Genomic DNA, 14,132 nt, shown 5'->3' on the forward strand with positions numbered 1-14,132 from the left:
GTATAAATGCAAAGGCACATCGTCTCTGGGATAGGTTCTGGGGCTGGGTGGCAGGTGCCTTGGAGGTGGGGCATTTGGGAAAGGGGGAATCCCTAATCCCCCAGCAGGAGAGTGGGGAGATCTCACTCACCCAGCTGGGGAGAGGGAGTAGTTCCCGTGACAGAAAAAGAACATGAGGCGGTCACTGGGTGTGGGCGGAGCCTGCCTATCACCCTGCCGGAGCCTGAGGGCGAAAGGGAGCACTCTGCACGTGGGTGGCGGGAGCACCATTTTGTTTACTGGCGAGTTAACGCAAGGTCGTGCGTTGCGCATGTGCCCAGAGGCTCGGATAGGTGCATTCGTCACTGCGCAAGGGAAGGGAGGGAGATGCCGGAAATACGCAGGCGCGCTAGGGCCGGCGGCGCGGATTGTGACGGATGTAAAACAGGTTACAGGCGGTTGGGACTCAAGTGCGCAGGCGCAACGACGTTGCTAGGAGAAGAGCAGGGGCGCGGATGGAGGGGCAGGAGTGCGCAAGACACTAGTAGTACGCAGGCGCGGCATTAGCCGAGTGTCTCTCTTCGCAGGCGCAGTTGCTCGGAGGCGGTGGCATTCAGCGCGCTGCGCAGGCGTGTTGACGGCCGGGTGGTGCCTTCCTCTTTCCTTCCCATCTGAGCGTTCGGAGGGTCTGAGGTGCTGCCGCCATTTTGTCAGGCGTCACGGTGCCAGCTCGGCCGCGGCCATGCGTCCCGGAGTGAAGCTGTTCGTGGGGAACGTGCCCGAGGAGGCCACGGCCGAGGAACTGGGCGAGCTGTTCACGGGCGCGGTGGGGCCGGTGCTCGGCGTGGCTCTCATGAAGCAGTTCGCCTTCGTGCACCTGCGGGATGAGGCGGCCGCTGTCCGCGCCATCGCCCAGCTCAACGGGCACCAGCTGCACGGCCGCCGCATCGTGGTGGAGCCGTCCCGCCCGCGGCCCACCAACACCTGCAAGATCTTCGTGGGTAATGTTTCGGCGGCCTGCACCAGTGGAGAGCTGCGGGCGCTCTTCCAGCAGTACGGGCCCGTGGTGGAGTGCGACGTGGTGAAAGGTACCGACCCCCCCTTCCCCGGTTCCCTAATATCCCCCCTTCCCCGGTACCGGCCCGTGGTGGAGTGCGACGTGGGGAAAGGTACCGACCTCGGGACAGGGATCCCCCTCCCCCTCTTCCTGATACCAGCTCATGGTGGAGTGTAACGTGGTTCCCTGCCCATGGTGGAGTGCGACATGGACCCCTCCCACCCTTGGTACCGGCTGGTAGTGGAGTGCGAAGTGGTCAGAGACCGATCCCTGGGATATTGCTCTCCCTGGGACAAGGACTTTACACCCCTGCTGCCAGCCCATGATGGAGTGTGACATGGTGAAAGGTACTGACCCCTGGGTTCTCTGACCCACCCCTGGTATCGGCCTGTGGTGGAGTACAACGTAGACAAAGGTAGTGACCTCCAGGATCCTCAAGTTCCCCACTCCTGGTACTAGCCTGAGGTGGAGTGCAACGTGGTAAAAGGAACCAACCCCTGAGATCTCCCCTCCCCCCCACTCTCCACTCACAGTACTGGCTCATGGTGGAGTGCGATGTGGTGAAAGATACTAACCTCTGGGTTCCATGACCACCTGGTACCGACCTGTGGTGAAAGGTTCCCTCTGCTGGGTTCCCCATCCCCCCCCACACACCCCCAAACTCTGGTACTAACCCATGGTGGAGTGCAGCATGGTGAAAGGTACCAACCCTGGGCTCATTTTTCCCCTCCTCCCCCACAGACCCATGGTGGAGTGTGATGCGGCCGGTGGTTCCCTGGCACTCCCCACCCTCAGTACAGGCCTGAGATGGAATGTGATGTGGGCAAAGATACCAACTCTCTTCTCCCCCATGGGGTAGGAATCCCTTCAACCAACCTCTCCCTGGGGCTAGAATCCCCTCTCCCCAGCAGTATGGGCCCATGAGTCATGATTAAGGCTACGATTTAATCATGGGTATTTTTAGTAAAAGTCATGGACAGAAACAAAAAAATCATGGCCCATGGCCTGCCCATGACTTATACCATTAATACCCCAATTGAATCTTGGAAAGCCCATGGCACCAGCTGCGGGGGAGGGGCACTACTGGTGATGGGGAGCCCTCGGGGCCAGCAGCTGTTCCAGGTGCCCTGGGACCGCTGCCCGAGCGGCTGGGTGCTGCAGAGGTTGTCACCTCTGTGTGTGACAAACACGGAGCCCTAATCATGATGGAGTGTGTGATGGGATCTCTGGGGTGCAGCCTGGGACTGTGGGACCGCTGTGCCCCCTGAACTCTCCAGCTTGGGCTGTCTTTCACAATACCTTGCTAGTGACCAGCAGTAAACCCCTCCAAGCACTGTTATCATTCAGCACAACTGCTTGTGGAGCCCCACACCCTCCTAGATTGCATGAATGCTCCCAGAGCCACTCATGAATCACACAGGGAAAGGCACCAGCCCAATCCCCCCCAGCTCCTAGCCTTGCACCCCAGGCATTGCTCAAGATGATTTATTAACTGGTTCACCACTTCATCAATGGAAAGTGGATATACACCAGCCTTTGCAAAACATGAGCAGATTTGCCACACACTTCATACAAACTCACTGGTAAAGATTAACAGTAAAACAAATGTATTGACAACAGAAGATTTTAAGTGACTATGAGTGTTAGGCAAAAAGTCAGAGATAGTTACCAAAAGTACATAAAATATAAGCACGCAGTCTAAACTCTCAACCCTATTAGACTGGGCAACATCTAGATTAAGCAGTTTTCTTCACTGCACTGGATATTGCAGTTCATAGTATACAGATTTCACACTTGAAATCTGGGGCAGTCCCCTCAGTTGGAGTCTTCAGTGTCCTTGTTGCTTGCAGTGTAGGTGGGTGAAGGAGAAAGGCCCAGCATGGGGCCACTGTGTTCTGTTTTATTCCCTCAGTCCCATGTGCTTGGGGATCACAAGTCCAGGCATGTTTGGGGGCACTGCTAAGTCTCCAGCCAAGATTGAGCAATTCCCCTGGTGTGGCCTCATGCAGGTGAGTCATTGAATTGTAGCTCCCGTGCTGGACAGTGGTTGTAGTTGGGACGTTTGGTTACTTTCCTTGCTGTTGCCTCTGGGGAGCTAATATCTGACCGATTCCCCAACTGACAAAATGTTTTAGTGACAACCATACAACACAATTCTCATAACTTCATATACATTAATGAGATACATATATGGATAGAGAAATGACTTTCAGCAGATGATAACTTTTCCCCAGATACCTTATAAGGCATGCTTTATATGTAAGATCACGGTTATATAAAAATGAGGAATATGGAGGTTACAGGATGCTCCTCTAAGGTATAGAATGTCAGAGTGTAACAGTCGAAGATACCAATCCTCTCAGCGGAGCAGGGCCCACACCACACGACTAAGTCTAATATCTTCCTTCACCCTAGCAATTCCAGCCTGTGGTGGAGTGCCACATGGTTAAAGATACTGACCACTTGATTATGGGCAGACACCTCCTCCCTCCGTCTTTCCCTTTCTTCCCAGCAATATGGGCTTGTAGTGGAGTGCCATGTAGTCCAAGGTACCAACATCCTCATGAGGTGAAGCCCCCCACCAATATCAATCCACCAGTATGCATCTGTGAAGTCAGATGTTACCATAGGTACCAATTGCCCCACATTTTTCTTGGGACATATACTACCCCAACTCCTCTCTGCACCAGTGGGGGACTTTGGGGCCTCTTTGGCAAAGCAAGCCAACAGCAAAGCATGTAACATCAAAAGTACCAGTCTTCCCGTGGAGCAGGTATTGCCCCCAATCTCTCTGTCCTGCACTAGTGGGGAGTGGCAGAGGCTTTTTCAGCAACACGGGCCTGAGGTATAGAAATTTCCCCCTATCTGGGGGCAGAGACCCCTTCTAATCCTTCATGAAGCAAATAATGCCCCCCAAATTCCCTGTCTTTGCACCAGTAGGGAGTTACTGGAGTTCTTTTGGCAGTATAAGTCCATAATGCAATGTGACCTAAAAGGTGCTGACTGCATCAGTCCTCACTCCCCATGGGGCAGATACTCTCCATAACCCGCTGCCCCCCATACACACACCAGTGGAGAGATGAAGGGGTTGTTTCAGGTACTGTTGCGGAGTGCAACATCAACAAAGGTACTGACTGCTCCCAACCCCCCTTTCACGGAGCATTTACTTTCTTCCACCAGCAAGTGGGTAAACATCCACTTTAAACTTCCTGGGGCAGATACTGCCTTAATCCATATTCTTCTGCCACAGTAAGGAGCTGTGTGAGGTCTCTTTCAGCAGTATGGATGCATGGAATAGTACACTGACAAAGGTATTCACCCCATCCCACCTCACCTCTTCAAGGAGCACACCCCGCCCTCAATTCAACCCCTATACCTGCTGGAGCTGTGAGGTCTCTTCAATTGGTACAGGCAGGTGATGAAGTGTGACATCAAAGGTGCCAACAGCATCTAACATCCCTCCAGTCCTTCACTGTGACAGTGCGGTCTTTGTGGGTGTGTGGAGGTGCTCTTCCAAGGGGAGAAGAATGCAGAAATAGGACACAACCATTGCAGCAGCCAGAAGGTTGAGGGGAAGAGTAAAGGAGCAGAGATCTCACACAACCTGGTCACTGCCAGGAGAATCAGAGGGTGACATGGATAGAGGAAGGATAGCAACCAAAGGAGGAAATATGGGGTCATATTTTGGATGGTGGAGCCATCAGGCAGAGTTCAAGGGATAGTGGAAAGATAGTTTCCTTTTATATCAGTCTGACCAATATGTTTACTCCTCTGGCTCTTTGGAGTCTGGTAACATTTTCAAGTGAACATAGGAGTGTATGGGCAGGAGAGATTAATGGGGTAAATTGGACAAGACAATACAGTCTGAGGATTTAGGTTGCAGGGCAAGAGAGAAGGTCTAATAAAGCAGTAGAGATGAGTGAATAGTATTCACAATTATTGTTCCAGCTTCACTGGAATTTGGCAGACTTTATAATCATTATAGTCAACTGTTTGACTATGATCTGATGAATGCTGCTGAAATTCATTGAACAATATATCTGAAATTATCGGCTACTCCATCAGCTCCAGTAACATAATTATTACATAAAATGATTTAAGTTCTGGAGCTAAACATAACACACATAATTACTGTTGCTTTATATTGAAATATATATATTGCTTTATATTACTGTTGCTTTACGGTAGCACAGGCATTTATCTCTAGCTGTTAGGCTTAGATGTAGGGTTAGTACCTGTCAGGTACATTTCCCTAAGCCTTAGATAATGCCCTCAAAGGTGGATATATTCTCATAAGTGCACCCTGCACCATCAGGCTGTTCATGAGCCTATTGTCAAATACATCATTTCCAAGTTGCCAACACCTCTCTACTTGTCCTGGAATACTAGTGATGTGGGCCAGTGAGTGAGTGAGGTACTGTTGAAGCCAACCGCCCTACTTCTCCCCTGCATAAAAATTCCTTTTATATCCTGCGCCACTTGCTAATGTCCCGGAGCCGTCGTCATGTGTGACACTTATATGGGAACATTTAATGGACATCCCACCACCACCCCTTTCCCTTATGTAGGAGCTGTACATTGAGTGAGATACATTAGCGATGGTATCTCAGGGCCAGTAACCAATACTGCACGCTTTTCAGCTTCATGCCACCTTTGAATGCCTCATTCCTCAAATTACTTGTATAATCAAAGGCAATTACTCTGCTCTCTGGGACGCACAATCATGGAGCAGGGGTTGGTATTCCTTTCCCTTGCATCTGCAGAGCTGTTTCAAGTGATATGGACCTCCACCAAATGCAGTGTGTGTAACCATTTCTCCTTCACCAGTGTAAATGCCCCTTCCAGGCCCAGCCTCTGTGCCCATGCAGCTGTTCTTAAAAACAATACCATAACAGCCAATCAACTACAGTTCTTTTGGGGCCCATATACACCTGTATCATCCCAGCACTTCTAGGGGATTGCACAACTTTGAAGGGCTGGCCAAAGCCCATAATCCAGGGTAATGAAAGGCAACAGACTTCCTTGCCTCAAGGGCTTGGGAGCAGCTCTATCCCCAGATCCTAGCAGGGGGATAGCAGTAGCTTTCTGTGTTAGTGCTGTCTCTTCCCCCTTTCCTCTCATTTCCTTTTAGCTATCCTTCTCTTTTGGTGCTATATTATTTCCTTTATCACTTTTTTACTGCCTTTTTGTTTGTCTATTTGCAAAGAGCTCCATGCAGCCTCCCTTTCCTCTAAATATACACTTCGTGGCACAGGCAAATATCCCTTAATCGACCCCTTGCCCTTCCTCAGAGGGGTTTAACTTCCTCTCACTTCCAGCATGGTGTCTTAGGAGAAAATAATTTTCCTAATCCAAATATTGTGGCTAAAAAGGGCCCCCTCACCCACATCAAATACCCCTAGCTTTTCATCCACTATATTCTAATATTCTGTGGCAGACTTCCCAGCTTCCTGACTGAATCAAATGATCCCAATGTACTCAGTCGTGTCTGCACATGAGCTGTATGTTCCTTCTGAATGTTATAAAGTTCTTCATCCAGGGCAAGGTGATGAAAGGCATAATTTCCAGGACCTAATATTAAATACAACATACTCTCTCCATATTGTGTGCTGCCTGTTGCTGCAGTTGGGTTACCCTTCTCTCCCCAGGGCCCAGCTCAGCTTTGCAGTGCCTGAGTGTGCCTTGGACTCATTTCAGAGTGTGGTGTTGTGGAACAATAACATCTCTAATTGCATAGTTATTTTCCCTTCCTATTGAGGTAAATAAGGCCTCTTACACATGGGTCCCAAGAAAAAACTCCAAGTGTCACCTGTTGTATGGGCTAGATTTGAGTGACCTAGACTCGCCGTTGATTGTGACCCGATTAACTGTAACCGACAGAACCTGTGTGTACTAGTGCCACTGGAGGCATGGCCTATTAACTTTTTCTTCACTGTAAATAATAATCCCTTCCCTGTGCTATGCCTTGCACAGCCTGATTTTGAGGATGGAGAGGGATCTCAATTTTGGTGTTGTCAGCTGCAGTTTTTCCCTTCAAAGGATCTTGCCAGCCCTTCTCCCCAAAGCTTTGGCCTAGGGCTTGATGTTTTGGGCTCAGGCCTGAACCCAAGTCCCCCATTTAGCATGAGAACCCTTCGCTGTGGCCCTCTGCATTTTCGTACTGATTTGCTAATACTGTTGCTGAATGTCTTATCCTCAAAGGTTGTGTAGCAATGTTGCTGCTTTTTCCTCTACCAATCATCACTTGAACTGACCAATTCAAGAGTATTCAGCCTGCCTTCTGTCATGCAATTTATATAATTTACGCCACATGCCAAATGTTCACCATATAGGAACTGACCAGCACAGATGCTCCCATATGCTTTGTTCATTGGGCAATAGGGAGCCCTTTCTCCAGGGTTCTAATGTGCTCAGAAAGTGCTGAGCTCTGGGGTCTGTTTTAATTCAGGAAGAGAATGAAAGAACCAAACCATAAATAGTGGTGATGGCTCTCCTGTAATTACTGGAGAAAGTGAATTCTGAGTGTTTCACCTGAATTACTTTAATGCCCTTATCTTCACTTGCAGGTGGTTGATAACAGTCGAGTATGGTGTAATCTGCACAGCCAACTCAAGTGTGTTGAGATGTTTGCTGACTTCTCGAGAGACTTTGAGAGATTTATTTTTCAATTTTTTTAGCTGCCTAGGTCTGAACAAATCATTGTGATTCCTATAGCACTACTCTATTTGGACTAGATTACCAAGGGATGTGGGAAATTCTTCATCAGTTGGAGTCTCTATGTTGAAATTGTGTATGCCTCTTTTTCAGATACATTCTATCTCTGCCCAAAACAGGCTGGATTCAGCAGTCACTGGGTGGGATTATCTTGCCCATGTTATGCAGGAGGTCAGAGTACATGATTATAATGGTCCCTTCTGGCCTTAAAATATACAAATTGAATCTATGAATCTATTTTCATAGACCTGACCATCACACATGAACAACAGATTGTTATGCCCACTTACTGAAAGATTGCACCATAAAAGTATTGCTGAAAACTATTTTTCTAGTGCAGAGTCCTTGGGACCACCTGCTTCTATAGGCAGAAATCAGCTACAGCATTATTGGTGTGCAAAAAACACCAGCTTCTCACCATTCACCAAACATGAAGGGCAATAACAAGAGCAGGCAAGATCTCCACAACTCCTTGAAGTATATAAGGCCTTGCTGAACTCAGGGGAAATCCCAAGGTTTCATTTGGCCCTGCTGGTAATAGCGGAAGGATGGTTGTAGGTACTTTTAAGAGAGCCTGTGAGGTATTGGTGCATCTGATGTGTTTGGACACCGGCAGATCTTGCTTGCCTATACAGTCAGATGTTTTTCTAGCTCAACAGTTTGGATCATTGGAAGCCAACCTTGCTGGTAGGGCCCTATTGGGCCAAGTGAGCCCTTGGAAAGGAGGGATGGGGTTTGGGGTACAGCATGGCTCCAACTCCTTCATTTCCAGATTAAATTTGGTATTTCCATTCTGTTTTGTTGGTTGAGAAAGATGGCCTATTTGTGAAGTAGGCCAGCAGAAGCCGTGTTTGAACACTAAGAATCCTTACCATGGCACTTCTGAGTTCCTAAGCCTATAGAACTCCTGGAGAAGGGTGCCCACCAGGGATAGTGCAGCTTCCCATGTTGCTGGTCCCAAGTCAGTCCTTGCATACTGGGATTCAGTACATTGGAAAAGGCTCCCGTTGCTTCAGGGTCCCCAAAAAATGATCTTGTGATTTGTGCTCCGCCTGCTAAGAATGTCCAGTCCATGAGTAGCCAGTTACTTTCTCCTCGTTCATTATAAAACGTTGGAGACTCCAGAGGCAAATAAATTGAAATGACTTGCCACGGCCCTCAATATGGGAGTGGAGGAATAGCAGGGCCTGGATTCTGGATTGTAGCAGGGAAGTTGAGCAATGGGGTTTGTGTGGGCTGATTTTAATCCCTTGAGCTGTTAATTCCTATGGTGTCCTCTGCATGTGGGGTTGGCTCTATGTCCTTTAGAGTATAGGGATCTAAATTATGAAATATTGGATTAGACATTTGCTTTGTGTTCAGTAAAAGTCTAGTTTCTTGTAAGTGTATTTTTTCTAAACTGCTTTAGAATTACTGCTGTTGGAACATTCCCTAGCTCCTGTCGTGTCATAAATGTAATAGTCACTTCAAGTGTTTTGCTGGTATAGACTAGAATTATGCTTATAAGAAGATATCATTCTAGATTTCTGTGTGTAAGATAGTTATCTGAGCCGCTGTAGCTTTGAATTTGCTATACAGACACCCCCTGACTTACGCAATCGTTCTGTTCTGGAAAGCCTTACACAAAATTTGTGTATGCACGTTGGAAACGTATACCCATACGTTACGCAAAAATTTCCGCAACTTGAAAATCCTATTTCTGGCTTATGGAACTTTTTCCATAAGTGTGAATTTGCGTAATTCGGGTCTTGCGTAACCCAGGGAGCGTCTGTAGCTATTATGTTCAACCTGAGGTCCTGCCACAGACTAAAACAATTATTTTTAGAAAAAACTAAGGGTAACCATACAGTTTCTGTAAGTGAGAGGTGAAAATACTAAATTATTAATATATGTAGACATTAAAGTAACTCTTCCCTGCACTGCAAATGAAAATGTCAGTAGATTTGGTTGTATGATGCAGCACAGAAAATGTGCTTTTTTTTTTTAATTAAAAATAAGTTGAGAAACTAGAGGTAAATCCTTCTGAAATACTGAATTTTTCAATGTAATTGTAAAGCTTACCCATACCGAGTTTCAGGATTATTAAAGTCAGAATAGTCAAGAGGCTGCTACTTTTTTCTACTTATTTGGCTGTTTAAAATATAAAAGGTGCCCAGTCTCGGTTCTAGATGTTCTGACATACTTGATTTTCACAAATATTTAAATTGATTGCTCACTCCACTGACTAAATATATTTTATTAAAGATTCTTTTGTAGATATTAAATACAGTCCTCTTAACCCTGTTTAAGTTTGTATTCTGCAGTGTAATATCTTTGACAAACTAGAGGGTTCCAAAGCAGATTAGTTTGGATGATTTTTTGCAAGATTAGCATGAGCTGCTGGAAGAATCTCTAGTTTGTGGATGGCTAGTGATAGTTTCCTTCCTGAAATTTCAAGAAAACTGTATTGGTTACATGTTCTTTAATGGTACAAAATGGACTAAAGTAAACTCTGGTATGACTCCATAAACTTCAATTTGGCTCTGTGTTCTCCGAACTGAATGAGACAATATTGCAGAATTTAAGATTTTGGGAACTATTTGAGGGTATTTGTGGAACTATTTGAGGGTATTTGTAAACAAACCTACTGAGCACATGGATTTCTTTCTGTGCCGTGATTAGATACTGGTGGGTTTTCTCTACTTTTTTTTTTTTAGAATAGACTGCAGTTTTCATAATGTAGCAGCTATGGTAAATTGGGGTAATTTAGTTGCCAGCCCGCAGTTTATTAGGAAGGCTACAATACAGACTCTGTTTATACCCAAAGTGCATTTAAGTAATAGCAGAGAGATGCGTGCATCTGTTAAGTGTTCGATCCTGTAATAAAATGTCTTGTCTTCTTCACTGATAACCCTCTGTCTACTTTATCAGACTATGCATTTGTTCACATGGAGAAAGAAGCAGATGCAAAAGTTGCCATCGAAAATCTTAACGGAAAGGAAGTGAAAGGAAGAAGAGTCAATGTGGAACTCTCTACTAATGTTCAGAAAAAGGGGGCAGGACAAAATGCCCAGGCAGGCATCAATGCTGACAAGAGCAAGAGAGCAAGTGTGGACTTTAGAGAGAAATATCAACCCAAGATCGACGGTTACGAGCAGCTTAGGCCTACAGACTCTACATATCCATCAGTCTCTGCAGGATACACTGCATCCTCGCTCTACGATTATCAGCAGCGCTTTGGTGGCACCAACACTTCAAGCAAATACAACTCCTTTGACACTCAGACAAGGCAAGCATCTCCCTCATATTTTGGAAGGGACAGAAGCCCAATTCGACGATCACCAACAAGAATCGGTTTTGCCACTGTGTCGCTACCCATGACAGCACAACCAGCATCCTACAGAGCTCAGCCATCAACCTCACTGGGTGCAACCTACAGAGCCCAGCCCTCTGCATCTCTCGGAATGTCTTACAGACCCCAGCCAACAACGGGACAGGCAGCATCTTACAGGGCCCAGCCCTCGACCTCACTTGGAAATACTTACAGAACCCAGTCCTCTGTTTCACTAGGAGCTTCTAATACCCAGCCTGCAGCCTCATCACTAAATTCCTACAGCGCTCAGGCTGCTGCTGCTTACAACACCCAGGCTGCAGCTTCCCAGTTAGCCTCTTATGGGGTCCAGTCCACAGCAACACTAGCATCATCCTATGGAGCTCAGCCTTCAGCCTCGCATGCAGCCTCTTATGGTACTCAGCCTGTGGCTGGTTACTCAGCCTCCTATGGAGCTCAGCCAACAGCCACACATGCAGCCGCTGCCTATGCAGCTCAGTCTGCAGCTGGTCACACAGCCACCTATGGAGCCCAGCCTGTGGCCACACACGCAGCCGCCTATGGAGCCCAGCCTGCAGCCAGCCACTTGGCTTCTTATGGAGCCCAGCCTGTGGACAGCCACTCAACCTCTTATGGAGCCCAGCCTGCAGCTACTCTCTCAGCCTCATATGGAGCTCAGCCTGTGGCTGGCCATTCAGCCTCGTATGGCGCCCAGCCTGCAACTGCTCTCGCAGCCTCGTATGGCGCCCAGCCTGTGGCCGGTCATTCAGCCTCGTATGGCGCCCAGCCTGTGGCCGGTCATTCAGCCTCGTATGGTGCCCAGCCTACAGCTGTGCTCTCAGCAACCTATGGCACCCAGCCTGCATCCACTCTGGCTGCATCTTATAGCAATCAGTCTGCAGCAGCTTCCTACAAATCACAGGTCTCTGCTCCACTGACCACACCCTATAGAACACAGTCTTCAAACTCAATGTCAGCTTCATATACAGCACAGCAGCCCTCCTCTGTTCCCTTGGCAGTCACTTTCAGAGCTCAGCCTGTGACCGCATATGATGGGCCAACCCAGCTTGGACAACAAGCAACCCCATATTTGGGACTGTCTCAGTCTTCTGCTGCTGCTGCTGCCATCGCACCACCATACGAACGCACCCGCCTTTCTCCTCCACGGAGTGCTGGCTATGACGATCCTTTCAAAAAATCATCTGCTTTGGCTAAAAGGTATGCTGCTAAGCCAGTGATAATACTTTGCACATAAATAGAGCCTCTCGTCCAAGGATCTCGATGTGCTGTCCAAGGGACTAGAGGCAGTCAGACTCAATACAAGTCTATTGGTCTTCGCCTTTATAAACTTGGTTCTGCTTCACCAAAAAGTGGAAATTCCCCTGCTAATACATTACACTAACTTACTGTTCTGGAAGCATTGACAGGGTGGGAGGTGAAACTCGATGCATTATTAAAATGACAAAATGGCTTCCCGCTCTGGCAGTAATACAGATCCTTACATAGTCCCCCCGCCCCCTTACAATTTTTTTGCTTCGGGTGCGTCTGGCTAGGGTGAAGGGTGGGATAATATGCTGCTGCACCCCTCTTACTGGTCTGCAGATTCTACTGGATATTTATTTAGTGTTTTTTTTTCAGTTTTGTGTGAAAGTTGCAAGATTGGCAGCCCTGGGGCCTGGAAATTTCTTCTACCTAGGGCGTGTATACCCCAGCCAATGGCATTATGCACTCTACCACAGTGTGCCTTATCCCTCACTTGGAACTACAACCCTTAGGGCTAAGATGGGGAGTTGAGTTTCTCTCACAGGTTGGCACCTCTGTTTAAACTGCGACTGAAAGACTCAAACTACTGTCAGTTGTAGTGGTGCCGTGTTGTAGGTGCCTGCTCTCTAGGAACTGGACTGAGACCACCGTTACTGACCTGGATTGGATTTTAACCAATGTCCTCAACCCCATAAGTCGTCAGACCAGTCCTCCCTATTTTCAATGCTTAATAAGTAAATGGGCTGCATTTGTTAAGAGAAATGGCAGGCATATCCAGCTCTTGCTTTCCCATGCGCTATTTACTTGCCTAAGAGTTGGGGGAAATTTAACATGTATATTTGAGGTATCCATCGAAGGAGGTAAAAGATAGCTAAGGAACTGTTCTGAAAAGAACTAATTAACCCACAAGTTCCTCTGGTTTGCCTTAGTGAGACACGTACTAATAGTGTTGCTCTGCGGGTATGGTCTTCACTGGAGAGATTCTGATCTCTCATGAGGGTCTCCTCAATATATATATTGCTTAACCAGGCAGGGCGCTGTTAGGCCACTATCACGGACCCTTTTGTTTTATTCATTAAATGTCTCTTTTCTTGACCAGGTACAGTTCTGACCGCCGTTTATCTGACCTCTCAGATTACCGTCGTTTAGCAGACTCGCCACTTGTGTACCGTCATTCGCCGACAAAGTCCCCGCTGGATTATCGCCGTCTTCCAGAACCGCATTCCGACTATGCCCGTTATTCGGGTGCCTATGGCGATTATATGCATACTGCTCGGCTACATTCTAATTACCAGCGCCGCCTGTAGTGGGGTTGGGGTTCCTGTTCCAGATGGGGGCAGTATCATTAATTACATGTTCCCCATTGGGACACGCTTTCTTAGCATAAAGCCAATCTGCGTCTTTATTAGGCTGGCTTCCTCATTCAGTTCTCTGCAGATTCTGAGTTATTAAATTTCCTTCCCTCCCATGCTATCTCAGGTGTCATTACAGCCTGTCATTTTGGCTCTGTTCCTTCATGTCACTTGATTAAAGAATTATTTGAGGCGATAGTATGAGGCGTGTCTGAGACATGCTACTACATCCAACACAAATAGCATTCTCCTGGTTTTTACTTTGGGGGATTTTATTTTCAGCTGCCTTTTTTGTTGCGTTTTTAGAATGATCTGAATTTATGATCTCAAGAAGAACCTGTCCTGCAACCCCAGGAACAATGTAGACGACTGCTGCACATTGTGTCTTTGAAAGTCGAAGACTCGAGTTCCTTCGTGCTCCAGTAGGGCTAAGAATGCCATAGCATATCTGGAATCG

General features: G+C 47.4%; 1 protein-coding gene across 4 annotated transcripts; it reads left to right on the top strand.

Annotated features, from left to right (window-relative positions):
• The first annotated feature begins 24 nt into the window (after positions 1-24).
• Positions 25-14,132, top strand: RBM14 (RNA binding motif protein 14). 4 transcript variants are annotated; one of them, XM_054033555.1, is made up of 3 exons: positions 25-1,067; positions 10,661-12,278; positions 13,423-14,132. In XM_054033555.1, the coding sequence occupies exons 1-3, from the start codon at positions 722-724 to the stop codon at positions 13,628-13,630; spliced, it is 2,172 nt and encodes a 723-aa protein (XP_053889530.1). In that variant the 5' UTR covers positions 25-721; the 3' UTR covers positions 13,631-14,132. The 4 variants fall into 4 exon arrangements, with proteins under 4 accessions (XP_053889530.1, XP_053889533.1, XP_053889532.1 ...); XM_054033556.1 differs by lacking the exon at positions 25-1,067 and adding an exon at positions 1,077-3,045; XM_054033558.1 differs by lacking the exon at positions 10,661-12,278 and having other exon boundaries at positions 13,982-14,132.

The sequence above is a fragment of the Malaclemys terrapin genome, chromosome 7 (genome assembly GCF_027887155.1).
Source record: "Malaclemys terrapin pileata isolate rMalTer1 chromosome 7, rMalTer1.hap1, whole genome shotgun sequence".
Lineage (NCBI taxonomy): Eukaryota > Metazoa > Chordata > Testudines > Emydidae > Malaclemys > Malaclemys terrapin.

Bases quoted from the DNA above. Each gene is read 5' to 3' on its own strand.
- RBM14 (XM_054033555.1), top strand. From the start codon at position 722: ATGCGTCCCGGAGTGAAGCTGTTCGTGGGGAACGTGCCCGAGGAGGCC. The intron at 1,068-10,660 runs GTACCGACCCCC...CTACTTTATCAG, and splicing joins GGAGTGCGACGTGGTGAAAG to ACTATGCATTTGTTCACATG. The intron at 12,279-13,422 runs GTATGCTGCTAA...TTTCTTGACCAG, and splicing joins TCATCTGCTTTGGCTAAAAG to GTACAGTTCTGACCGCCGTT.